Source organism: Paroedura picta, chromosome 10, assembly GCF_049243985.1.
Source record: "Paroedura picta isolate Pp20150507F chromosome 10, Ppicta_v3.0, whole genome shotgun sequence".
Classification (NCBI taxonomy): domain Eukaryota; kingdom Metazoa; phylum Chordata; class Lepidosauria; order Squamata; family Gekkonidae; genus Paroedura; species Paroedura picta.
The window spans coordinates 59,772,267-59,797,474 of NC_135378.1; the positions used below are offsets into that span (position 1 = coordinate 59,772,267).

At 40.2% G+C, this 25,208-nt stretch overlaps 2 protein-coding genes across 7 annotated transcripts in view; one reads left to right on the forward strand and one right to left on the reverse strand.

Moving 5' to 3' along the window:
* Window positions 1–127: 127 nt before the first annotated feature.
* On the reverse strand, window positions 128–14,345 carry LOC143819130 (UPF0462 protein C4orf33-like). 3 transcript variants are annotated; one of them, XM_077300325.1, is made up of 7 exons: window positions 14,136–14,345; window positions 11,848–12,028; window positions 8,536–8,596; window positions 5,303–5,354; window positions 5,020–5,219; window positions 2,112–2,217; window positions 128–1,004 (listed from the first exon to the last, which is right to left on the reverse strand). In XM_077300325.1, the coding sequence occupies exons 2-6, from the start codon at window positions 12,026–12,028 to the stop codon at window positions 2,127–2,129; spliced, it is 585 nt and encodes a 194-aa protein (XP_077156440.1). In that variant the 5' UTR covers window positions 14,136–14,345; the 3' UTR covers window positions 128–1,004; window positions 2,112–2,126. The 3 variants fall into 3 exon arrangements, with proteins under 3 accessions (XP_077156440.1, XP_077156439.1, XP_077156437.1); XM_077300324.1 differs by having other exon boundaries at window positions 13,991–14,345; XM_077300322.1 differs by lacking the exon at window positions 14,136–14,345 and having other exon boundaries at window positions 128–1,259.
* SCLT1 (sodium channel and clathrin linker 1) overlaps window positions 14,334–25,208 on the forward strand; it is a 62,168-nt gene continuing 51,293 nt past the window's right edge. The window contains exons 1-9 of one of the 4 annotated variants that reach the window (XM_077300318.1): window positions 14,334–14,455; window positions 15,694–15,785; window positions 16,795–16,865; window positions 18,114–18,166; window positions 19,462–19,534; window positions 19,725–19,780; window positions 21,937–22,072; window positions 22,609–22,731; window positions 24,009–24,074. In XM_077300318.1, coding sequence (XP_077156433.1) covers window positions 15,758–15,785; window positions 16,795–16,865; window positions 18,114–18,166; window positions 19,462–19,534; window positions 19,725–19,780; window positions 21,937–22,072; window positions 22,609–22,731; window positions 24,009–24,074 — 606 coding nt within the window. In that variant the 5' untranslated portion in view covers window positions 14,334–14,455; window positions 15,694–15,757. Of the gene's footprint in view, window positions 14,456–14,599; window positions 14,932–15,114; window positions 15,136–15,693; window positions 15,786–16,794; window positions 16,866–18,113; window positions 18,167–19,461; window positions 19,535–19,724; window positions 19,781–21,936; window positions 22,073–22,608; window positions 22,732–24,008; window positions 24,075–25,208 lie in introns of those variants that run through there. The other 3 variants (XM_077300317.1, XM_077300319.1, XM_077300320.1) reach the window with 3 other exon arrangements.

Genomic DNA, 25,208 nt, shown 5'->3' on the forward strand with positions numbered 1-25,208 from the left:
TATTCCAAGTGTATGCTCCACTGCCTGAATGAAGGAGTTAACTCATTCTCATAAAAAATAGAGCAACTCCAGCTATATTCACTTTGAGTCTATATGTGATAGGAAGAGATAAAGAACACCACCTGAATCAATATTGTTGTATTTATTATTCCTTTACAGTAAAGCAAGACCAGTTTAATGTGAGAAAATAAAACCTGTTTGATACATTCAATGAACAGACAAAACAGATTGTTCGTAGCGCACAATATATTAACAATTCAATAATTAATTTCATGTTAATTATTCTTTTGCAATATTATTTTCTATTTAAACAAAATGCTACAGAAAAATCAAGCTATTTATTTGCCCATAATGACTCGACAGATTTACAGCAGTAACTATCTCCAGGTCTTGAATTTCGCAAGAAAAGCACCCATTCATTGTAAGTGTAAGAACATCATAGCAGGAAACAGGACATAAAACATATGGTTCAGCTGGTTACTTGGATGTCAGTGGAAGTTACTAGCTGTATGGTACAGGTGAAAGAACTAGAGAATTTCACTTGATATTTAAAATCCAATGGTAATCAAACAGCTACGGTAGACTTGAAATGCAAGTTATATTATTAATTATTAACAATGATTTTATTCACTTTCATTGTTCAAAATATTGCTCATACATTGTTTTCAGTCCATACCACAACCCTCAAAATCTTAGCCATAATTATCCCTGTATTACAGAAAGGGGAGTTAGAAGAGGAGAGCATGGTTTGCTTAAGGCCACAATGTGAATTCATGGCAGAGATTTGAATTAGGAATCTCCTACATCTAAACTCACCAGCTTCCTTGGTTCATCTTTTGTGACATTCTTTTTTGTATAAGTAATGTTAGTTATTAGAAAGCATACTATATCTTGATGTTCAAATCAATAACAAGTCAGATTTACATTCTGCTCATATGAATATTTGTGCAATAATATTTGAAGAACTCATGATCCACAAAACTTTACTTTTATACAAAGACAATCTGTAAAGAAAAAGATAAGTTCTATTTAGCTCATTTTAACAATTTTTTGTTTACAGTCAACCTGTAGCAACAACAAATCCTTCTGTAATATAGAAGTACAGGAAATAACTTTACTGGAAATGTTCTGGAATGGAACACAGAAACAGAACAAAGAAGCAATGCTGAAATGACCTGCACAAAAATCATACAGTTTGGGATCTAAATAAAGATATTATGCTTGATAGATGCAAATCACAAGCTTCAAAACATGATTTTCTGTTGATCAAGAGACACAAAAGCAGTTAAAATGTAAAAATGTTTTTAGTGCCACTTATCTGTAACAAAGAAAACACAGAGGGCTGGATCCAATTAGTTTTGCCTGTTGTGAAAAAGAGAGCAAAGATTCCCATTTGACCACCGAAAACCCTATCTTGGGGATCATGGAACCTGCTCAGACAAAAGTCATGGGAAAGGGGAACTTTAAAAAGGAGAGGAACTGACAAGAGATTGAAAAGATGGATCCAACGTATATAAGGACATCTGGAGAATTCAAGACGTGCCTTACTGTAATGAGCTTTATCCCCATTGTTAGCAAACATCAAACTTCCCATTGCTTAAAACAAGGAGGAAGTTTTACTATACTCCAAGGATGATTTTAGTGTTAACCTAAGAAGTTACACTCTTCCAAGGAATAAGTATGAGTTCAAAACCTGTTGGGCATCTAATATTAGTAATCCCTGCACAGGCAGTATGTGTTTTTGTTCAGCTCGGCAGTATCATCAGCTTAGCTCTTTTTACTTTGCTGCACAGAAGTCAAAGTAAGGCTACAATTTAAAACTTGCATATTTGGGAGTATGTTCCATTGAATTCGGGGAGACTTTGGAGTAAAGAGAACTGGAACTGCACAAGAGAGAAAAATTGAAGTGACATGGTTTTCCAGGGCTTTTTAGCATAGAAATAAAAACTGATGACAATTCATACTGTTTGAGCATAAATTCAACCGTAATTGGCACTATTCAAATTTTAAAATGATTACATTATTTTAAATGGTTATGTGTGTGTGTGTGTACTTGTTTCAGTCATGACACTTTTAAACTTCTCGATAGGTTACTCCTTTGCCTTATTTACCTAGCTGGTCTGTTTTCATGGTTCCCATAAAACTGATACCGGCTGCTTCCAACCTTCTCCCATTAATGTTTTCAAGTTCAAGCTTTTAAAATATTCTAGACGATGACTAAAAAAAGAAAGAAGGTTAAACATGTATATTCATCATTTTCATTTCAGCAGAATATTTAACGATACCGTCAATAGAGTCAATGTTGACTGCAAGAATTCTTTTACTGTTCCTTACCACTTCAAGCCATGGCATCTTATTTTATTAATATGCTAGTTACTCTTATAAAAACAGATTATTATTCAGAAAATTTTATATATATCCCATACTTTCCTACATTCATATCTGGAATGGCTGACACTAAAGTACACAGAAAATGAAACTATTTTAGCAATTTGTTTCACTTCAAGGCAATATTCTTTTGTCAAGAATATAATATAAAAAACTAACTAAACATAACTAAGATGGGAGTAATGGTTTACGTTTTAATTATAGATATATAGATTCCATTTATATAAATCAACAATTCTGCATGAAAAGTCACTGGGCAAGCAAATGTTTAAGCAGACACACCAAATGCAGAGACAGCAGAGACAATCAATCAGCTTTATTTGGTTTCCAAATAAGGAAGAGTCCAGAGGAGAAGCCACCTGAAGTTGTCAAAGATAATCAGTTTCCAAGTCTGCTATATATCTCTCTATACTAAAAGTACATATCACCTTTGTCCCCACATACACAGGTGGTATTGCATTATTCAAGGTAACTTTATTTTTAATTCTCAGATCTTCATACAACACAGTTCTTTGAACCTACGCACATTCTTTGTTTCATTCTGTGATTACCAAAGCATAATATACTTTCTTAATAACTTACATATTTGATATCAATCTGACCTTTAAATCTTAAAACTAGTTTGGTCATTAACTGTAGCTGAATATCAATCAGCTTCTATTTAAAACAGCTTAATGATTAACTAAGGGCTATGTCAACTCTCAGTGAGCCATAATTTTTCTAGCTTTACCTATAATTTCTATATTGATTAAAATCCATAGATACTGAAACTCTTCACGTATTCTAACATTTACTATAAAGCAATCAACTCTTTGAAATAAAGAAGAGAATTTTGAATGTTCTGAACCTAATTTTGATGGCACTGAAAAACAATTTAAACTGTCTCCTTAAAAGCACTTTTTCTAACTCTAAAAGGCCCCATTTGTTATAAGCCTCTACAGATGATGAATTCTTGTCCAAATAAATCCAAAATATTTAGCAGACATCCACAAACAGCCCCTCCTTGGGCTGAAATTAGACAAGACATTTGGGTGATGAGTGTCGTTTACTCGGATTTTAGTAAAGCTTTTGATAAGGTTCCCCATGATGTTCTGATGGATAAATTGAAGGACTGCAATTTGGATTTTCAGATAGTTAGGTGGATAGGGAATTGGCTAGAGAACCGCACTCAAAGAGTTGTTGTCAATGGTGTTCCATCAGACTGGAGGGAGGTGAGTAGCGGGGTACCTCAGGGCTCGGTTCGGTACTTTTTAACATATTTATTAATGATCTAGACTAGATGAGGGGGTGGAAGGACTACACATCAAGTTTGCAGATGACACCAAATTGGGAGGACTGGCAAATACTCCAGAAGATATAGAGTTCAACGAGATCTGAACACAATGGAAAAATGGGCAAATGAGAACAAGATGCAATTTAATAAACATAAGTGTAAAGTTCTGCATCTGGGTCAGAAAAATGAAAAGCATGCCTGGATGGGGGATACGCTTCTAGGTAACACTGTGTGTGAACGAGACCTTGGGGTACTTGTGGATTGTAAACTAAACATGAGCAGGCAGTGTAATGCAGCGGTAAAAAAGGCGAATGCCATTTTGGGCTGTATCAACAGGGGCACCACATCAAAATCACAAGATGTCATAGTCTACGGCACTGGTCAGACCACACCTGGAGTACTGTGTGCAGTTCTGGAGGCTTCATTTCAAGAAGGACGTAGATAAAATTGAAAGGGTAAGATGATCTGGGGCCAAGGGACCAAGCCCTATGAAGATAGGTTCAGCCTGGAGAAAAGGAGGTTGAGAGGGGACATGATAGCCCTCTGTAAGTATTTGAAAGGTTGTCACAATGGCACTTTTGCGCATGCGCAAAGGGCACAGGCAAATGACTAAAAATATCCTGCCTTATCACTACAGTTTCAATCCAGTTCCGAGCACCTACAGTTGTTTTGCAATGGATGAAAGTTCTGTGACTGGATTCATCTAGCTAAACCTGGAAAACAATACAAAATGGAATTAAACCAAAATTAGGCCTACATAAAGACAGATTGGGTAGTAGGGATTACAAAAACATTTGTTAAATGACTGGAAAAAACTGGATTTGAGAAACAGCAAGGAGTACTTTGCAAGTGATAGATACTGGTTAGGTCTTTTCCTTCCACAGATATAAAGAAGAAGAGTTGGTTCTTATATGACGCTTTTCTCTACCCAAAGGAAGCTCAAAGCGGCTTACAGTCGCCTTCCCTTTCCTCTCCTCCACAACATTCATCCTGTGAGGTGGGTGAGGCTGAGAGAGCCATGATATCACTGCTCAGTCAGAACAGCTTTATCAGTGCTGTGGTAGGCCCAAGGTCACCCAGCTGGCTGCATGTGGGGGAGTGCAGAATCGAACCCGGCATGCCAGATTAGAAGTCCGCATTCCTAACCACTACACCAAACTGTATATGATGAAATACACAGTAAGTCCCAGACCTCAGAAAGCATTCAGCGTATCGGACGGGGGGAAGGAATAAGAATCCTTGCCATTATAATATAATGCAGATCTTCCTCATTCCTACCTCACTCTCAGTAAGGAAGGCAATAAAACAAAGTAGCTTTCATTTGTCATAATAGAAAACAGTTCTTCAGATCTACTCACAAATCAGGTTGCTGGTCCTTCTGTATTTCAAGTTGTGGTACAGGATAGAGTGCTTCATATTTTCTAGCTTCACCTGACCCATGGATTGCAAAAGCATTAAATTGGTCAGTTGCTGGTGGAAGATAGCTCCAAGGAAGATGAGCTCTGCCATTCCACTGAGCACTTGTTCTCGATACTTCAAATTTTAAAGGAAGCTCTTGCTGTATTTAAAGGAAGACAAAGATTTAGCTTGATCTCCAAGCAGTATGTGATTCAGTATTAAGGGAAAAATTGGCTCACTTACTTTTAGCACTTTCCTTCTGCCACAAAGCAACAAAACGAGATACTGCCCATGCCTATGAAAACATGACACAGTTATACTGCAAATATGTTCACAAGCATATCTGCAAGCCAGAGGTACATTACTGTTCTTAGATGTATTTGCATTTTAATAGGTAAGACGATGCAACTTCTAAAACACACCAGTTATGTATCTATTAAAATATAGGATTATATTTGCTACATTCTGAATGACAAACTAATTTAACTATCCTTTGAACATATTTTTACATACAGTTCTTCTCTTCTTAGTAACCACAACAGTTCATACACATACTGGGACTTGATAAACAGGGTCAGGGACAGCAATCCATCCCATTTGTCATCCACTGATTCATCAGAGTGATCTACTTCTGTTTGATGCACAGGGACTATTTGATCTCTGCAGTTGCTGTAGTAGTTTAATTATAAATATTTATTACCACCTAACAAGTAACATGGACATTGACTTTCAGTCTCATACAAGACAGTGATGTGATTAGCACTCACTTCTAGTTAAGATTATTTACTTTTGTGATGTGATGCAAGGCAGGGCATAGGAGCTGAATGTCAAAGAAGAGAAAAGACTATAGCAGAAAGGAACATAGGTTAACCAAAAGAGAATCATGTTTTAATGGTCAATCAGTACCAGTTTACAATACCTGCCATGGCTATAGATCGTAAAAGACATCCAAATTGTGGGTTATGAACACCAACATAAATGCAAACAGTGTATCGTTTATCGTTTCCTGAAGTTAATTATTTAAGGCAGGGGTCGTCAACCCCCGGTCTACGGCCTGGTAATGGGCCGCGAAGGCCTTGGTAGCGGGCCGCCGGCAGCTGTGCCTGCCTCCCCCCCCCCCCCGCAGCGAGAAGCTCGCCAGGCCCTGAGCAAAGTGGCCGCCAAATTGACCTCTTCGCTCTCACCCCGGCTAGCTTCTTGCTGTGAGGGGGGGGGGGAGAGGCAGGCGCGGCCTCCGACACGCCCTCTGCTGGCAAAAACACGCATGCGTGGTGCCCAGGCTGGTAGCTCTCCCCCACCCCCGGAGACAGTCCTCAAGTGGAAAAAGGGACTGCTGATTTAAGGAACTCACAATGCACGTCTATGTGCAGTTACACTAGTCTGAGCCCACTGATATCAATGAACATTTCAAATAGTAACTTTACACAGTATTACTTTGTAAGTACGGCTCTGAGATTACGTATTCTATTACTGAAAACCCTAGTTTGTTTGATGCTTTATACTATTTGATGATGGTATTGTCTGATACTACAGTATTCCTGTCAGCAAATAACTTTTTTTGTTACAGGAACTAATTAGCCTGTTTAGAAAGTATCTAAATTAATAAGGGAGAAATTCTGATTTTAATCATCAACTTAATCTGCTTTGCATTTATGTAAAAAATGTATCTGATTATTTCAGCCATTAGTGTTCTCTCTGAAGTGGACACCAGGAGATAAACAGAATTTGCAAAGACCAATGAACTTTAATAACTGTTTAGAAGCAAAATCCCAGTAAACGCAGAACACATAAAACCCAGTACAGCAATATTGGCAGCAACATTCAATAGTCTACATCCCCCGTCCGAACCCTCATGCCTCGTGCTAACAGTCGGCTTTGCCTTAATAAATGTCCACAGGCGATGTCTGGCCTGGGGGGTAGGCCTGCGGGCTACAAGAGGGAGGGACCCAATCTTACTATCCCGACCTCAACCAAACACCTGGCAGAAGAGCTCCATCTTACAGTCCCTGAAGAACCCTGCCCAATCTGGACTTGGTGAAAGAGACCAATCATTCTTTCACTTAATTATCTATTGCTGAAGACCACCAAGACAACATGTTTGCTTGTTCCAACTCAGAAAAGAATATCTTCACTAGAAGAGAAAAGCTTATGCAAATAAGTTTTCATCACTGAAGAATTTTGCCTTACTCATCTTTATGTCATTCTTTGTAATTAGTGTAACAACCCTGTACTTGCAACTTTATTTCCTTTTCTATTGTCCTTTTCCCTTTAACACAAGGCCAGGATATGCATGAAGATACACTCTAATATTCCCTTCTGTTCAGAATGGAAGCCCAGGTCACAAAGGTAGCACGGCTGGCATTTTACCATCTCCTGCAAGCCAAGCTATTAGCGCCCCACCTGGCCCAGGAACACCTAGCCACAGTGATCCATGCGACTGTCACCTCTAGAGTGGATTTCTGTAACTCGCTCTTCCCAGGCCTGCCTTTAGTTTTGATCCGGAAACGACAACTGGTCCAGAATGGGGCGGCCATTGTCCTCACAGCAACACCATGAAGGGCTCACATCTGGCCCATTCTCCACCAACTACAATGAATTCTGGGTCAGGCTAAAGGTTCTGGTAATTACCTTCAAGGCCATACATGGTTAGGGCCCAGTGTGCCTAAGGGACCGCCTCCCTGCCTATGCCCCCCAAAGAGCTCTATGATCCGCCACCACCAACCGGCTAATTGTCCCTGGTCCTAAAGAAGCCCACCTGGCCCCTATCAGGGCCAGATCCTTCTCTGTCCTGTCCCCCACCTGCTGGAATGAGCTCCCAGAGGAGATCAGGGCCCTGACGGAGCTAAAACAGTTCTGCAGGGCCTGCAAAAGGGAGCTCTTCCACCAGGCATTTGGTTGAGACCAGGCATAATCAATAACATCTGCAGGGCCCCTGCTCCCTCCCTCCACCAGAAATCCATCAAGGTGTTCTGCTCCAGAACCTGTTTGTACTATTACTGTTATAATATCGTACTGTTACCACTGTTATTATCAGTTAGAAATATTAATGTTCTAGTTATTTATATGTATGGATTGTTCCTTGTATAGTTCTAAATTCTATGGAAATTGCCCTGAGCCTTCGGGGAGGATGGTATATAAATGTGACAATGAATGAATGAATAAATGAATGAATGAATGAATGATCTTTTCTATAGCTCCAGATCAACTTCAAACATACAAGCATTAACAAGATATAGGAATATCTGAATATGAGTTCCTTGAACTAAGTTACTTTATTCCACTTGTATGAAATGAGTTCTCTGAAATAATTCACAAGATCGTACTTGTATTTATTTGTAGTTATTTATTTTTCACATTTATATACCACCCTCCTCGAAGGCTCAGGATGGTATATCCAGCATTTAAGCAATAGGCTTACAAAGTAAAACTGCAGAAGATGTTGGTAAGCTTTCAAATGTTCTGAAATGTTTACTTACGGACAAAGCTCCACTTCTAAATACTGCTCAGTCTGGCAATTCAGGAAAAAAGCTTCTACAACTAAGAAGCACAAACCGTAAGTACTTATTTCATCCTATATTATTTTTACATTTCAAATATTTAGTTTTATTTTCCATTCTAAATTTCCAGCACACCAGTAATTTATATGCATCTGACATCAAGTGCTTTGAAAACAAACAATTACCATAGCTTTAACTTTTACTGTTGCTGAATTTAAATTTATAACACATTACTGACAGAAAAAAAAGATCAATTCTATAAACTAAATAAGGATAAGAAATGGAAGGAGGGGGATTACATCTCTCCTGATATAAGCTGTTACTATGGTATATGAAGCTTAGGAAATTTTTACTGGAGTCCTGCAGTGTGAAATTGAGCAGAACTGAGCAATCACTTACTACAAGTAAAAACCTTAACTACAGGAATCTGGTGCAATGAACCCCTAAAGCAATGGACTGAATATGGATAAATCTGGGAGATGAATCTTATTCACACACAAGAGAAACCTACTTAAGCTACATTTTTTTGCTATACTTCAGCACAGAATTAAGGATACAAGGCAAATTGCTTCCATGTGGATGAATTCTTCTTTGCCCAGGAAAACGAAATTATAAGGGAGAAATTCTTTATACTTTCTCTAAGCGTAGATAACCTGCAGTCAACTGAAATTCTTGCAGACTTCAATTATCAGTTGTAAAAGCATACTTAAGGTTACTCCAGTAGCAACCATTTCAAAACAATTCAATTTGTGCTGTATTTTAACCCATGGCTTGTGGTCCTAAAAAGGAATATGAATTTAGTAGATTAGTGGCTTCTTTTGAACAGTCACATATTTTACCTTGTCAGTTTTGTTCCACAAGCCTTTTAGAAACATTGTTTCTAAAATTGCAATGCTTGAAGACTAAAAACTAAAAGAAGGAATGACTTAGAAGTTAGACACATACTTTCATACACAAAAGAACTCCAGTTAAAGGAGCTCAGATAGTAGGAGCTGGGAAAGACTATTATTGGTCTGAGAGCTAATGGCAATCAGAGTAGATAGTATCGAGCAATATAGTCAACAACACTTTATTTTCGGTCATTTAGACCATAAAAGAGCAATATGGTCTGACCTTTCATACAAATACCTAGAGCTTGTTCCTATAATAAAGATAGCACTTCTGGAAAGATAGCTTTATAGCAAAAAAAAAAAAAAAGCCATGCAAGCATCCCCCCAAAATTTGCTCCACATGGAACTATTCCTGTCACATGTCTATATAACCAAGATAGTGTTTGTAGCATTGAAAATCAAACAGCCATAGAATGGAAATCAGAGGGATTGTAGTGAACATAATGATGCAGAGAATTTATAATCAGGGAAGTAAAAGGAAAGAGATTAGAGCAGAGAGGCAAGTAAATCCACAGAACAGTTTACTAGCCAAACCTTTGATAAGTATTCATGCCTTGTTACTTGAATATCTTAATGAGATGGGTGGCTACTTAAAAGCCTTAGTATATAGAAACAGATCCTTTTTCAAATACAATAGGTGGGATGTTACCAATTTTAACATGCTCAATTCCTGTCTTCACTCCTTCCCCCATCCTGCCTGTCTACAGGGTTTCACAGTCTCCATATATTGTTTTTGGTGGCCAAGAGTCCCCTGTTCTGCTTTTACCAGTGGAAAAAGGATAGGAACCAACCCATTCCAAGTCACATTGCTTACTTCCAAACAAGTGGAAATGACACTTGTGTAACTGACCTATTAAATTTATATACACATTTTACCAACTTCTTTGGGATGCACAAAATGTTTTTTATATTTTGATGAAAGATGGGGCATTTAAGTCAGCCAGAGTTCTGATTCCAGTGTTACTGTTCTAATTGGTACAAAGCATAGTTTTATATAATATATTAAAGTTAAAATGCAAATATGACTCATAGAAACTCAAACACTATCCAGCCTTTCCAATAGGACAAATACTTGCACTCTAGTACCTGGTATATGTTAAGTGATTACAGAATGTCAAAATCAGTTCTTAGTAATATTATCTCTCACAGTTGTCCCCAGTGTGGCAACCTCAAGTGTCAGAGCACTCACTAACACCTTTCCCAGTGCCTGCCAAATGTTTTTAGGAAATAGGTAGGGCTCTTCCTCAGCAGGGTCTCTGACTGGCTGTGTATATTTTTAAAGTTACTTCAGTAGCAGCTGCCACTATAGCACAAGGACAGTTACTGTAGGATAAAGATAAGCTGTGTATATTTTTTAAAATAATGTTATTTTAAAAAAGCATCCTGTTATGCTAAGCTTCTGCCTGAATTGGTGAAGTGTGACTATTAAGAGTTATGTATGACCTCACTTCCTGACATTTTGTGTTTGGTTCCACCTCTTGTAGCAGCCATTTTGTGGCTGCTACCAAAGATGCCCATAGACTCAAAAAAGTTGGGGATTCTTGATCTATAAGCAATTAATTACCAACATTTAGAATCAGAGAGTTGGAAAGAACCTCCTGGGTCATCTAGTCCAACCCCCTGCACCATGCAGGACACCCACAACCCTATTATTGAGAATGCAACCTCTCCATCAGATGGCTATCTATTCTAGCCTCTGTTTAAAAATTTCCAAAGATGGAGAACCTACCACCCACCAAGGAAGCCTGCTCTACTGAGAAACTGCTCTGTCATGAACTTCTTCCAGATGTTTAGACAGAATTTGTTTTAATTCACTATAATTTGCTAAAAATACTTGGCTTATATATAACAGCATGCACTATAATTCGCTCAGCATGAAGGTTTATACATTTACTAACAAGCATATTTTAAACTTTCTAATAGATCATGTTAGCAGCTTGCTAATCCATTTTTTCTTTTGTACCATAGGTTGTCACTTCAATTTTCCTAACTTATTGAAGCACATTTTACAAGGAGTCTTACAGTAATAACAAAATTTGGAATTCATATTTTGGATAATTAGATTATTTTGTTTACCCTACAATGCCAAGACAAGCACACTGACATGTTCCTCTATCTAGCACACCAATTTTATGAGAATGGGTCATGTTTCAAGATTGCTATTTGATGCATGTTTACCCATGCTACATAGCCTCAAACATCTTAATAAAAAGGAAACACAATTCCTCTGCCCTGCCATATGTGCTTTAAAAGTAACTGTCTTCAGAACTCTCAATTTCCCCATGTTCTTATCCACTCAAGCAATATTGGGCTGATATTCTTATTGATAGTACCAACCTTTACGCAAGGATTTGTTGCTAGAGTGTCCTAAATTCAAGCTCTGAAAAATTATTTCACTTACCCTCATAATGCCACAGTCCATTGAATGGCTTTCCTGGATCACTGGGAGGAGCCAGAGGATCGTTATAAAACGGGGCAGTTACATCCATGAATAGTCCTGCATTGGCAGGAGCCAGCCTGATTGTTACAGGATCATGAGACACCGGAAAGCCGTTCCATGTATGTTCAATTTTAAACTCCATCTGAATATTTTAGATGTAAACATACATTTTTAATCTTAATCTAAATACCACTAAGATGTTTGTCAATAAAGCTTCTTTTTTATTACAGCTCTGTGGCATTTACTCATATGGCCCACACTACTGTTAGAGACAGACATCATATACTTCTGATACAGATGTTTTATTAAGGTAATAATGCAGGTATAGTTATAGCTTCTAAATCAATTGTGCTATTTATTCAATATTTTAATGAACAGTTAATTGCTCAATTTATGGGGGAAATCATGCCTCATAGAACTCCAGAATTGTTACAATGGCAAACAAACATCACACAGAGGGAGATAGCAACTCTGTACAACATGCAAGAAATAAATTCTTGCCTATATAAAACATATTTTAACTGAAACACTATGGACTCCAAAATATCATTCTACAATCTGCCTGTAATTACTAGAACATGCAATAGCATAACAAGGTATGTAATTTTCTGCCGGGGGGGGGGGGGAATAGACCAACTGTGACACATATGGGTGGATTCCTGTTTAACTGGACGTCTCCCTAATAACTGCCATTCACCCATGTTGTGGATCATGTTGTATTTTTCTTGTGGCACTCTATGTCTGTCTGTTCCTGCCCCATTTCACCACATGGTGTCCACAGTGATCAAAAAATTAACTTACAAATATTCTAATTTATTGCCATCTTCCTGATAAAGACATATTTCCTCAGAAGTATTGCTTCTAAGACATTTTGGTGCCAAGCTTAGCCTTGGATTAAACAAACATTTTAATACATCCAGAGGATGCAAAAGTTGTGTTCAAGTTTGCAACTTTAAAAGGATGAGCAATATTTTTTCAGTTATCCCCATCAATGTGTACACCTTATAATGAATGCTTGTCTGTAGTATCTGTGTATCCCATACAATCAGGGTCTTCTTGCTACTTTGTGACCCTCTTTAAGAGTCCTCCAAAATCAAAACACACTTTACAGAGCAAGTATAGGGCTTGTTTATCTTAAACATTTTACTCTTGCTGAGGTTAGTACATCTAGAGACAAAATACCACGGGAACCTCAACTCAAATGCCCATCTTAAAGCCACGGAATATGCCTTCATCATTCCACTGCAGGCCTCGAAACTTTTCCAATTCCCAGTGCTATGGTTTGCCTGGCAAAGAGTGGAGGGTGTAATCTGCAGGATGTAACCTCTCTTCCAACTCAGGTTCACCGAAGATTGCAGAGCTTTCCTAGCCTCCCATCATCATCAGTGGAAATAAAAGGAAGTGCAGGGAGCGTCTTGTTCGACAGTTATACGTAAATCTGCATTTTCCTCCATTGACACCAGCGCAGTCCCTTAACTAGGATCTGCTCGCTTAAACCAAGGGGACCAGATTTTAAGAAAGGTCAAGAGAGCGGAGGCGGCCGCCCGTGCTCAGCTGAGCCGCCTCCCTTCTTCCCTCCGGCTGGGCTCCCCGGCGGCTCACGACGTCCGGCCGCCGCGGGCTCGCCCAGCGCGGGGACTACAAGTCCGGGGAAACAACAAGCCCCCTCCCCAAAAAAGAGGAGGAGGAGGAGGGCTTGGGGGGGGGAGATTCCAAGACCTCCGTCTCCGCGCATTACGTCAGTTTCAAGACACCAAGGCTCTTAATATCAAAGGGAGCCGGAGGGAGGGAGCGCGCGCGAGAGAAAGCGCCAGCGCAGACGGAGAGCCCTTAAAGAGACAGTAACAGGCGTCCCCTTGCCCCCCCCCCCACTGCACCTCTTGGGAAGCCTCCTTTGGAGCTGACCACAGAAGGGGGGGGGGGGAATTCTTTTGTAAAGAGCTTGCTGGGCTCCCCTGGCACAGGAAGGCTCAAGTTTTGCAGGGTTCAACGTAGTGGACAGTCAGCCATGGGGCCCCGCCCCCCCCACCCTACCCCCGCCAGCCGGGGACTCCCCGCCCCGTCCTCTAGGTACGCTCCGGAGCCTCGGCCGCCTACGCCTCACCAGCTGCCTCGCCTCCCTTGCCCCGCCGGCCGGACCCGCTTCCCGCGCTGCACGCCGTCGCGCAGGGGGGGCTCCGGGACGAGGGCGGGATCCTGTTTGCCAACTTCCTCCGGCCCTAGGGGCCTTATGCCTTTAAGAGCCGTACATCAGGAAAGGCTTCGGAGGCTGAACTGCGGCTCCTTGACGAGCTGAAGCCAGGTTGGGGGCGCGGCTGGGAGAAAGGACCTCGCCACGGGGAGGGAGAGATCTAAATCGGTTAAGGGGGGGTCGATAACTGAGGGACGGGGAACACCGCAACGCCAAGCCCCGAAGAGCCAAGCCCCGCTCGCCGCACAGCGACTGCGCTTCCGCCAAACGTCTCCACTAACTTTCCGGTCACTCAATTTAAAGGGACTGAGGAAGGTGGCGGGAAGAGGCGAGCACGTGACATCGCGAACCAATGGGAAGGCCGCCTCCGAGCTCAACGTAGGATGCGATTGGCTCCTCTCTCTCCGCATCGAGTGACGCGTCTCGGGCAGTTAGGACTGTAGTTAAGGAAATCGTTGGCGGTGTTGTGGGAAGTCATCGGGCGGCGCCTCGCCGGAGGAGACCGCTGATTGGGCAGACAGGGAGGCTGACGTGGTAGGGGCGGGGCCCGGGGCTTCCTTCTTGTGCCGGTTGGTCTACGGCTCCGCTTTCCGGGTCTACCGGCGGGCTTTCGCCCGCTTGCGAACCGTCTCGTGCTTGGAAAACACGCGGCGCAGTTGACGAAATAGGGCTTTGCCCAACCCCACGGTGTTGTGGCCAGGAACGGGTTACTCTTAAGTAGTCTCAGTAAGCACCACACGCCTGCGTCGGGGGGGAAGGTGCAAAGAGGCGTCTTTGGGGGCCTGGGGGAGCTCATCGCGACTCATTCCCCCATAAGCGGCCGCTGCTGCAGCTCTCCTCAGAAGTGTCCCTAGGTAAGTGCGCAGGGGCCGCAGGACGGCGGAGCGTTGTCATAATCAGTGACAGCAGCCACGTGGGAAGGGGTTCAGTGCCGGCGGAGCTTCATAGGACAGTGGCCCCAGAGAGGATCCCTGCCGGTAGTCCTCAGGGGAGCAGCGGCATTGGAACAGGGGTGTCTCCAGCGAAAAGGATTGCTGTGTTCATGTTTTATAATCTTGGTACCTGAAATAGTAGCGTTTAAGCGGAGGGGGGCCTTTAGAGTGCTTTCCCTTATGTTGCAGCTTATTATTGAAGGCTCTGAATAATCACTTCAAGCATTGAGGGAATAATGTCAAAATGGTTGGTGTTTTCTTGGTTTTTTTTTTTTTTAATAAAGGGATGTTCAATCATTGCAAATTCTTTTCAGTCGGTGGTTCTTGAGGGTGCCCTTCAACGTTATGTGGATTACCACCTGTGGCTGTGCTATGAGTTCTTGATTCTAGCTGCATTTAAAAAAAAACTCTGATAGCTGAGTGTTCCATGAGTGCCTGAATGTGTTGTGGAAACTATCAGTGTTCTATATTTTATTAAATGGTGATGAAAGGATCAGAGCCCTAATATGTAGGTGAGAAAGCTTCCACTACAACTTTTGATGTAAAGTGTGGAAATGCTTGTACATTAAAAAAAAAGTGGACTGCTTTGCACAACATGTTAAGGACAGACTATTTCCAAATTCCGAAAACAATTAAAATTAAATACGATAAGTTATTGAAAGTTACGTTTGTTGATTTTGGCAGACCTTGCATTCCTGCTGGTGGGAGGGCATCACTCAGTTGGAAACCTGCTGGCTAAAATTGTCAAATGGCAGCAGAAGCTTCAGGATATCAGAGTAAGTTGCATATCCATGCTCTTTTGTGTGAGTGAATGGATTATTTCATTTTGATAGTCGTCAGGTTACATAAAAATATCTTTTGTGGCAGAAGGGGATGCTTTGAAAAGTTTTATTTGTCCCTAATTGTCAATTTAAACAATTCAAATTTAAAATATTTTAAAGAATTCAGGTGTTAAAACTGCAGAATGTAATTACAAATTTGTAATGTGATAGAATCTGCTTTTCAAAATGATAAACAGAAGGTGATCAATTGAGCACTGTTAAGAAAATGATCCAAGACATAATAGGTCTATCAAACTACCTTTTATCTGATAAGTTAGTAGTAAAGATTAATAGCATCTTATGAAGGAGGGTTGAGGTATTGGCAATATAGTGACAATAATGCAGTCCTAAACAGAATTATACCTTTCTGAGTCCATTGATTTCAATAGGCTCAAAAGGATGTTTGTCCACCTAGGATGGCACTGAAAAAATTACCTGCATGTCTGAAAGCTTTATGATATGAATTCTGTATTAATTATTTTTCGAAATGGAGGACCCATGCATGTAAAAAGGTAAAGGTAAAGGTATCCCCTGTGCAAGCACCGGATCATGTCTGACCCTTGGGGTGACGCCCTCTAGCGTTTTCATGGCAGACTCAATACAAGGTGGTCTGCCAGTGCCTTCCCCAGTCATTACCGTTTACCCCCCCAGCAAGCTGGGTCCTCATTTTACCGACCTTGGAAGGATGGAAGGCTGAGTCAACCTTGAGCCGGCTGCTGGGATTGAACTCCCAGCCTCATGGGCAGAGCTTTCAGACTGCATATATGCTGCCTTACCACTCTGCGCCACAAGAGGCTCTTGTCCATGCATGCAAGGAGAGCCATATACATGTGACATAATATGTTCCAGATAAATTGTTAGATTCTATATAATTTGATAAAATAATTCCTTATTTAAAATGCCAGACCGCAGCTTTCTGCCAGAAATAATTTGTGTTTCAAGTTATGAAATTGATGTGTTTCAGATCAGAACCAAAATGTGCAATGCTCAGACAGTATCAAACAGAGAAGCTCCCAAGAACTACCCTTGTTACAGGTAAATAGCACTATGAGTATATGTATGGACACAGGCACTGTCCACAGAGGTAATTGTTTTTCCCCACCCCCTGTGTAATAACACAAGCAGATAACACAAGCCTCTGCCTGCTTTCCAAATGCATATGATTGGCTACTGCTGATACATGATGCCAGGCTATATGGTCCATGGGTCTGATCCAGCATTTGAGTTCTTCATAACTCTTTAGCATGCAGGATGTTAGCTAATGAAAATAAAAATGGGGCATGGTAGAATAGTCCCTGTGTCTGTGTGGTACTCCCCCCACTGTCCCAGCAAACATCATCTCAAGTAGAGTCCTAGAACACCATACACAAATGTTAGATAGCTTATTAATCCATAGTTTGAGGAAGAAAGAAACCCAGGCTTATGTCAGTGACTTCAGGTTTGATTAGTCCTCTGTCAGAAATACTTGGCAGTATAAAAATTGGTCATGGGGCCTCATTGCTAAGAACTAATGTGGTATAGGAGCTAGAGTCAGGGTTCCCTAACTTCTTAATCAGCTTTTTGACACCTTTGGAGTTCTAACATAAGGAGGTGGATACAAGCACAAAATGGCTGATGCAAAAGGTGGGCCTAACCACAAAATGCTAGGGAATGAAAATAGGTATAACTCAGATAGCTCGCCAACATTTCAAACTTCCTAACTTCTACAATTCCACAGGGCCTGGGAAGAAATCCTGATCTAATGACTTCAGTAGAAGTTCCGGTTAGGTGCATTAAGTATTTTAGCCGTGCAGCCCAATCATGCTTAGTGAGATTCAGGTCTAAATGTTTTTAGAGTATCAGTGTGCTATTTACACAAGTGAGTACTATCAACATACCATAAACCTCAAGAACCTCCCCATGGGAAAAAAGGTGTGGAAAAAATGAAGTGAATAAATAACTCGATGTCAATAATTGCACTCTTCTGATATCTGATGGTAATTTGTGATGTGTATAACCCTAGCTTTGTGTATGATTTTGGTGGATGCAGTTTTTCTGCTATAAAAATAATTGATGCATTTATGAATGTTTAAAGAGATATTAAGGTAAATTGAAGTGAAATGCATTTGTGTAAAAAAATGAATATGTATACTAAAACTTGTGTTGAAGGGATTTGATCTTGATCCATATGGAAGAAGTTGGGAAAATATTTAGATTTTATAGTTGTATGTCAACGGTGAAGATCATTTAGTTTAACAGTATATATATATATATATGTAATAAAGCAAACCTGGTCTGTTTTAGGAAACTGCATTTGGAGCTGATCATTCCATGGAGTCCTGGCTGACAAAAGAAAGGTAAAAGGTTTGCTAATTCTGATTCATCACTGTGAATGTGGCATAACCATTTTGCTTTTTTTTTTTTTCAAACAGCAACTTCTTAGATTTCATTTTTACGCTTGAAAACCATTTGAAACCATTATGCTTGAAAACCACTCTTTTTACATGAACAGCACCCAGCCCTACGTGTTTTGAGGTTAAATGCACACAAATAAAGAAGACCTTTGTAAAAATATATAATCTTTTGAATAATTTAAAAAAGGAGTATCACTATGCAGTACAGTCTCTACCACTTAAAGGTAAAGGTATCCCCTGTGCAAGCACCGGGTCATGTCTGACCTTTGGGGTGATGCCCTCTAGTGTTTACATGGCAGACTCAATAAGGGGTGGTTTGCCAGTGCCTTCCCCAATCCTCTATCACTTAGCAACAAACAAATAAAAAGGTAACTTTCTACATAGTATATTTAATACCTAGTATTAAATAATACATCTTCTTGCAGCATAAGAGTCCAGACTGTAGCCTAAAGCATGTTAACATGACTTCTCACTGGCCTTTAGTCCTGTGCTTTCTGGTACCAGGTGGTCTCTTGAATCCACTCAGGGAGCTCGCTTGATGGAACTCTCCAGAAGATGTTAACATCCACTCTCCCATCTAGTTACACAATTGAGCACAGACTCTCACAATTACTACAGTCTTGAATCCAGCCTTGAAAGAGATAAGGTTGGTATCAGGAGGTAGGCCCAAGCTATAGACACCTGGAAGCCGGAGCAGGCCAGCTAATAATTACAATGACCTGAGAGAGAGATTTCGGATGCTTTACCTCACAACTTTCTGTTACATGTAGCATGGACTTAAATGTGAAGTAGATGATATGCCTTCTGTGTTGCTAATCTAGATTTCCTACTGAACACAAATAGTTTGGCCCTATCACTTTTTAAACTAGTCCCCTATGTTAGAGTCTAAAGTCAGGTCTGAGGACTTGTTCTTCAACACTGGGAGTGGGATTTGCTTAGACAACATAACATGTCAAATGCAAGAATGGTATCTATGGTAAAAAATAAATAAATGATTAAACATTAGAGAAGTTATGGTTGTAATGAATGCACCAGGAAAAGATGCATTCAACTGACTGGGATTAGTAAAATGTCTCTGTGTGTTCCGATTATTTGGTAGGATTCTTCTTGGTATGTAAACATTGCACTCTTATTAGTGTAGTTTTGTGTGAAAGTTACTGCATAAAACTATTGATGTTTGAAATAATGTGCTGTTAGTTTAATTGGTATAATGGATAATTTAATTTTACTTTTTTTAGCATATTATCTCCTCTGCTTATTGAATATGATAAACATTTGGAAGAAATGAGTGAGCGACTGCGATACTGTCAGGTATGAATAATGTTTTAAGTATTAAACATAAGAAATCTTGTTTTCTTGTAACTGGATTGTAAATTGCCCTGTTATTAATAACAATGAAGCATCTGAGTGATTTTGATTATGTCTTGCAGTTTATTGTATGTGAACTGAGCGCCTAGCCCCTGTTAAAATGCTTACTTGTCCTCCACTGGCTTCCCTTTAGGGTCAGATGGGTGAAATGAAATTAAAACTTGGACATGTCACCAAGGAAAATGAAAGGTAGAGTCACTTATCAATATGTCTTTCAAACATGTTCTATGGTTGTAAAGCAAAATTATTTTTCTTTTGAGCATTTGAGTTCCAGTGTTCCACTTCATAAAAATAGGAATTTAGTAGCATTAATATTGTTTTTAAGTTCAAATGACACAGGTACATATTTTTACCTTATGCCTGCCAGGAAAAGAAGGTGCCATCAACTTGAATTTGGTAAAATTAGGTACAGGTTTGTATGAGTCTGGGTTTTGGAAAATCTGCAAGACTGAGTAAAGAACTGAATTTATTTGAGTATACATAGCAGCACAATCCTAAACCCCCCACCATCAGCATAGTACTAGTGTCAACATGGCTAGTTGGCATGCTGGAGCGGTTTGTACTGTATGCCAGAAAGGTCTTAACCCCCAGGACCTTTATGTAGCAACTGAATTGGAAACTGAAGTGACTCCCCTGAAACCCACCAGTCACAGAGCAGCATGCTGACATTGCCCCCATATTAGTTACAAAAGCAACCAGCATGTCCCTTAGACATCAACCTGCCCACACACAGAACAGAACAAGGGAAGAATCAAAGGCAGAGGAAACAAGCATGAGAAATTCAAATCCCAACATGGACAAAGTTGGTGAGGCAGCGACAAATTGATCACTGTTCAACCAGGAGGAAGAGGCAGGACTAGAACGCACATGTTGCATACTGTAGACACGCAAAGTGGGTGATCCAGCCGCCCAGGGGCAGTGAAAGTATCCAGGAAGACGATGGGAAAGTTTGGGGTAGTAGGTGGGTAGCTGCATTTTCCTGGCAAGAGATGATCCAAGGTAGTTTGCCATTGCCCGCTTTTGGGTAATAGCAACCCTGGACTTCCTTAGTGAAGTCCCACTGCTGACCAGGGTGAAACCTGTTAAGCTTCCTGAAGAAAACAACAGCTTCAGAAGGTGGCCTGGATGGGATCCTATTCCTGCTGAGCTCCTTCCCCTCCTCAGACTCTGTCCTTCCCAGGCTCTACCCCAGTTCTTCAGGAATTCCTTAACCCAGGGTTGGCAACCTTTCCCCAAAAGTCTCCATTATTGGGAGGCTGAGAAAGCTTTCTGCTGGCTCCTGGCCATGACATTTTTCCATTTTTCCTTTCCCATCTGACTTTCTCCCCAGTGGCGACCCCATAATTTTCCTAGGTACCTTTTCTGAGGCCAACCTGTGATGCTGTTACAATAAAAGCACACAAGAATGTAAAAAGAAAGCAACGCAAATGCAAATCAAACTACAAATATTGAAAACAGCACCGATGATATAAAACACATACATAAAAGCAGTAGCAGGGTTTAAAAACAGTAATATTGAGAACAGATTTACCAAGACCAGAAACATTTGCTTCAAGCTTAATTTTCTGAAAATGCAGGTGACAGGCCAGCAGTTCTGCATTCTCCTGTCAAAGTCTGCCTTCCCATAGTTCTTGTCCTCTGTTGACTATCAGCAGTAGATCCTGCTTTCACAATCCATATCAAAACCTCATGGCATCTGAGGTATAGTTAGGGGAGAGAATAATTCATTTCTGTAAGACCAGAACAGACTATTGGCACTGTGATACTGCTGTATTCCCTCAGCATTTCCTTGACAACATTGAGTTCTGCTGTCATCTTGAAAAGGCAAAATTGATCCGGTGTCTATGGCTGTGGGCCACATTTCCACAGACCATATGGATGAGATCCATATGCTGACTTAGTGCTCTCTGCAGATTCTTCCACTGGAACAGTTTCTGCTTGGCTTGCTTTCAGCGTGTTTCTTTGACACAAAGCTAGAAGTTAGAATCGGAGAATCATAGAGTTGGAAGGGGCCATACAGGCCATCTAGTCCAACCCCCTGCTCAACGCAGGATAAGTTAGTACATTCTTCATGAAGCTCCAACTATGCATGTGAATTGTTTCTTTGCTGTGTCAGAATCATGGTCAGTAAGGTGTCTACAGGTATCTGCACCATAATATTGACAATAAATGTTCTTCCGATCCTTGTCCACGTCTCATGTAGATAAACTATGCACTATTAATTTACAGAGTAATTTTAAACATTTTAGACTTGATAAGTGTTTGCAACTGATGTTCAGTTGACAGATACAAATGAAGTATGTTTACTATGTTAAAAGCAATTGATTATTTCACCTATTTAATAGGCTACATGAAGAACTGAAGGAGGTTATTGAAAAGCAGTTAGAGGCTCTGCCATCTGGTTCTCCTTCAGGAGATGTTGTTTTTATGGATAAAAACTTAGTAAGAAACCTTGAGGAACAGTTACAGCTTACAAATAACGTAAGTGAGTTAAAACATTTGTACTTTCTTATTTCTTTGGTGGTCTCTTGAATGCCAGCTTGCACTAGTTTTAAAGCTTGTATCTGCCAAGACTGTTCAGATTTTTCCAGAGGTCTCATTCACAGTTGTTTTCTTATTGTTAAACTTCCTTTTAATTCCAGGGCTTACAAACTAATGTTAGGTCTCTGAACTTCAGTATGCCTTCCAGATAATCAGGCTTAGGGCCTAATACTCTTGAAAATGGAAAAATAAACTGTATTTGGGAGACAGAAAAGGAGGGCAGAATTCTAGTAATTAAAAAAATAGAAGCAGTTGTGCAGATGCATAGAAATGATTAATGTATTACTACTGCTTTAATAGAAATAATTGAAAATACATGCATAATAAGTAAAAAAGCAAAATTAATATAGGAAGCAGAGTGATTTTCCTACAGGCTGTCTATGTTCTGTAAAGTTGTCTAAATAATAACATAATTAGTTACAAAATGGAAGTAAAACTACATTCTTGGATACTAAGTTTGTTTTTAATTTTTGCAGGAAAAGGAGCGCGCAGTCGAACTTTGGCAAGCAGCAACACAAGAATTGGAGCGGCTTCAGCAGATATTCCATAAACAGATGACAGAAGCACAAATCCATATTGCTGAAAGCCACAAACAAAAAGTAATACCATTTCTATTGATCTTCGTTTTTCAGGAAAACATCTTTATTAAACTTTCATTGAAATTTATATTGCATTACCACTGATAAATTTTGAAAGCCAGTTGTTAGAAATGGCATATCAATATAGTAATAGCCACTCATGGCCCTCATGTGCAGATAGCTAAATGTGACAGTTCTCCTCCACTGCCATCTCCAAGAACGTTATGGGATTCACGAGGGCCCCTTTCATATTGTGGGGACCTTTGAGATAATCTCCCATTTCCTGCTAGGAAACATACTGAATGGAGCAGAATTCCAAATCTGTAGCCCTGCTGGTACTGTTAGTTACTGTCCAGGGTACTGAGACCAGTGGAGAGAAGAGAATTATGATGATGGGCCTACAGGCACCTTCCTTCAATACTCAAGGCCCCATAAAAACCTACAGCAGGTATATATAGACCTAAATATCATAATTATGTTTTGTGTATTTCCTCTGAAATATCTGGCTAATGGTTGGCGAAAAAATGGACTAGCCAATGAGTATTGATGTTCCCTCTATACTAATTATATTTAAATATTAAACTTGAATAATTATATTGGTGATAATTGCTTTAGATTTAAGGTTTTGGTTTTGACCTTCAAGGCCATTTGTGGTCTGGATCCAGTGTACCTGAGGGACCAGAAGGAAAGCACAAAAAGCACAAGTTTGGGACGCTAATGTAGGTATTGGTTACCACTTGATCCCTGGACTTTGATTGTAATTGGAACCATTGTGGTCCCTGAAAATCATTAGGTAGAAATATATTGTTTTAAATACAATTGTTACATGAATGCTAAGACTATTCAAAGTATTCAGAGTCACTGAAGATGACTATTTATATTGTTGAAAACGAGTTATATAATCCAGGACTTATTTTGACTCTGGCACATCTTCAAGAAATATTACAGAACTTTTAGCTATTGTCAGTTTGGATTTTTGTGCTTTCCTTTGTGTCATTCAGCTGATGGTCATTCCTTGACTGATTGTACCTGAGGGACCGCCTATCTCCTTATATCCCTAGCAGGGCATTATGCTCTGTGAATCTAAACAGGCTAGTGGTTCCTGGCCCAAGAGAGGTCCACCAGGGAGGGAGGTTGGTTGGGGCTATTTGTACTTTCTGGATTAATTTTAATTGCATTATTGTTATGAACTGCCCCAAGTCGGCTGCCAGGAGGAGCGGTATATAAGTCTAATAATAAATAAATAAATAAATAAAATAAAAAGATTGTAATTAGCTGCTGTTCATCTTCTTTCATAGGGTCAATTTACAAGCTTTCAGCAACTAACAAAGCAACTGCATTTAGCCAATGAAAAAGCAGAATCAGTAAGTGAAAAATTCTGGAGATTGTTTTTTTTTTTTTTTTTAGCTTAGATAATATGTGCATTAAAGGAGGACAAACTTAAAACAGTTGCAAATATTCCCAGAAAATATTTTGGGCACTTCTTATTTAAGTGTGCCAGTTTTTGTGCCAGTCATATCACCTGATACATGTTTAATGCATTAATAAAAATATTAAAATTAATCAATTCCCACCCATTCAGGAAACCCATGGCTGTCAAAAAACACCAGGGTTTCACAAAACCCTGGTTGAAAAAACCTGGCCTACAAGATATGGAGCTCAACCCTCTGACTCTGAAGAGATAGTTACTTAAGATCAAAAGAGTAGCTGAATTGCTTTAGATGCCTCCATGCAATTTTATGTCAAGGCACAAGCTGCAAACATAGTTGTCAGGAGAAACTTATGGCTGAAGCATTGGAGGGTAGCTTGTCTGTTCAAATCAAATTCATATACAGAAAATTCTTAGTAAGATTATGCTTTAGGGATAGAGCCTTGGACAAGGTTCAGGTAAAAAGAAAAAAATAGAACCTTCTACTTCTTCCCCTAAAGAGAGAGGCACATGAAATCCCTTTCACTCTTTTAGTTTATATAGGAACGTGGTAGAGAGGGCAGGAATGTCAGAAATGATCATCCCTTTGGATACAGATCTGGAGGTCTGCTTATCTGCTTCTGCTGCTACCTGCTTGTCTAAAGGCTCTGGTGTAGTTCCCAGCCCCGTATTCTTGCCCAACATTCCTCAGAGGTGTCTCTAATCCCTGTACCCTTACTAGAGGAGTAAAGTTTTGAGGTAACCAGGTCCCAGATTACCTAGGCATCTAAACTTATGATGTAACCACCCGTCAGGTGGTTTTCCTCAGGAGAACCTGGCCTTCCCTGCTCTCTGCGTTCTTGTTCTTGTCTCCCTCCCTTCTACCTGCACTGGGCCTTTATTGTCCCACCTGCTTCACCTACTCTCTTGATCTCTTGCCCTACATTTATTCCTGAGGAAATACTTAGTCCCACCAGAGCCTTTACTCCTCAAGGAGGCTAATGCTAGCAGCCATTGCCCCTAGCTGTCCTTTAGCTGCCCTTGGGGTTCAGTCTGTCTTTCCCACCTGTTGGTGTAACCACTCTTTGGG

Excerpts from the sequence above, each read along its gene's own strand:
- LOC143819130 (XM_077300325.1), bottom strand. The coding sequence starts at position 12,028 with ATGGAGTTTAAAATTGAACATACATGGAACGGCTTTCCGGTGTCTCAT. Across the intron at positions 8,597-11,847 it reads TGGACTGTGGCATTATGAGG|TTGTAGAAGCTTTTTTCCTG; the intron begins GTAAGTGAAATA and ends TGTGCTTCTTAG. Across the intron at positions 5,220-5,302 it reads GCAGAAGGAAAGTGCTAAAA|CAAGAGCTTCCTTTAAAATT; the intron begins GTAAGTGAGCCA and ends CTTTAAATACAG.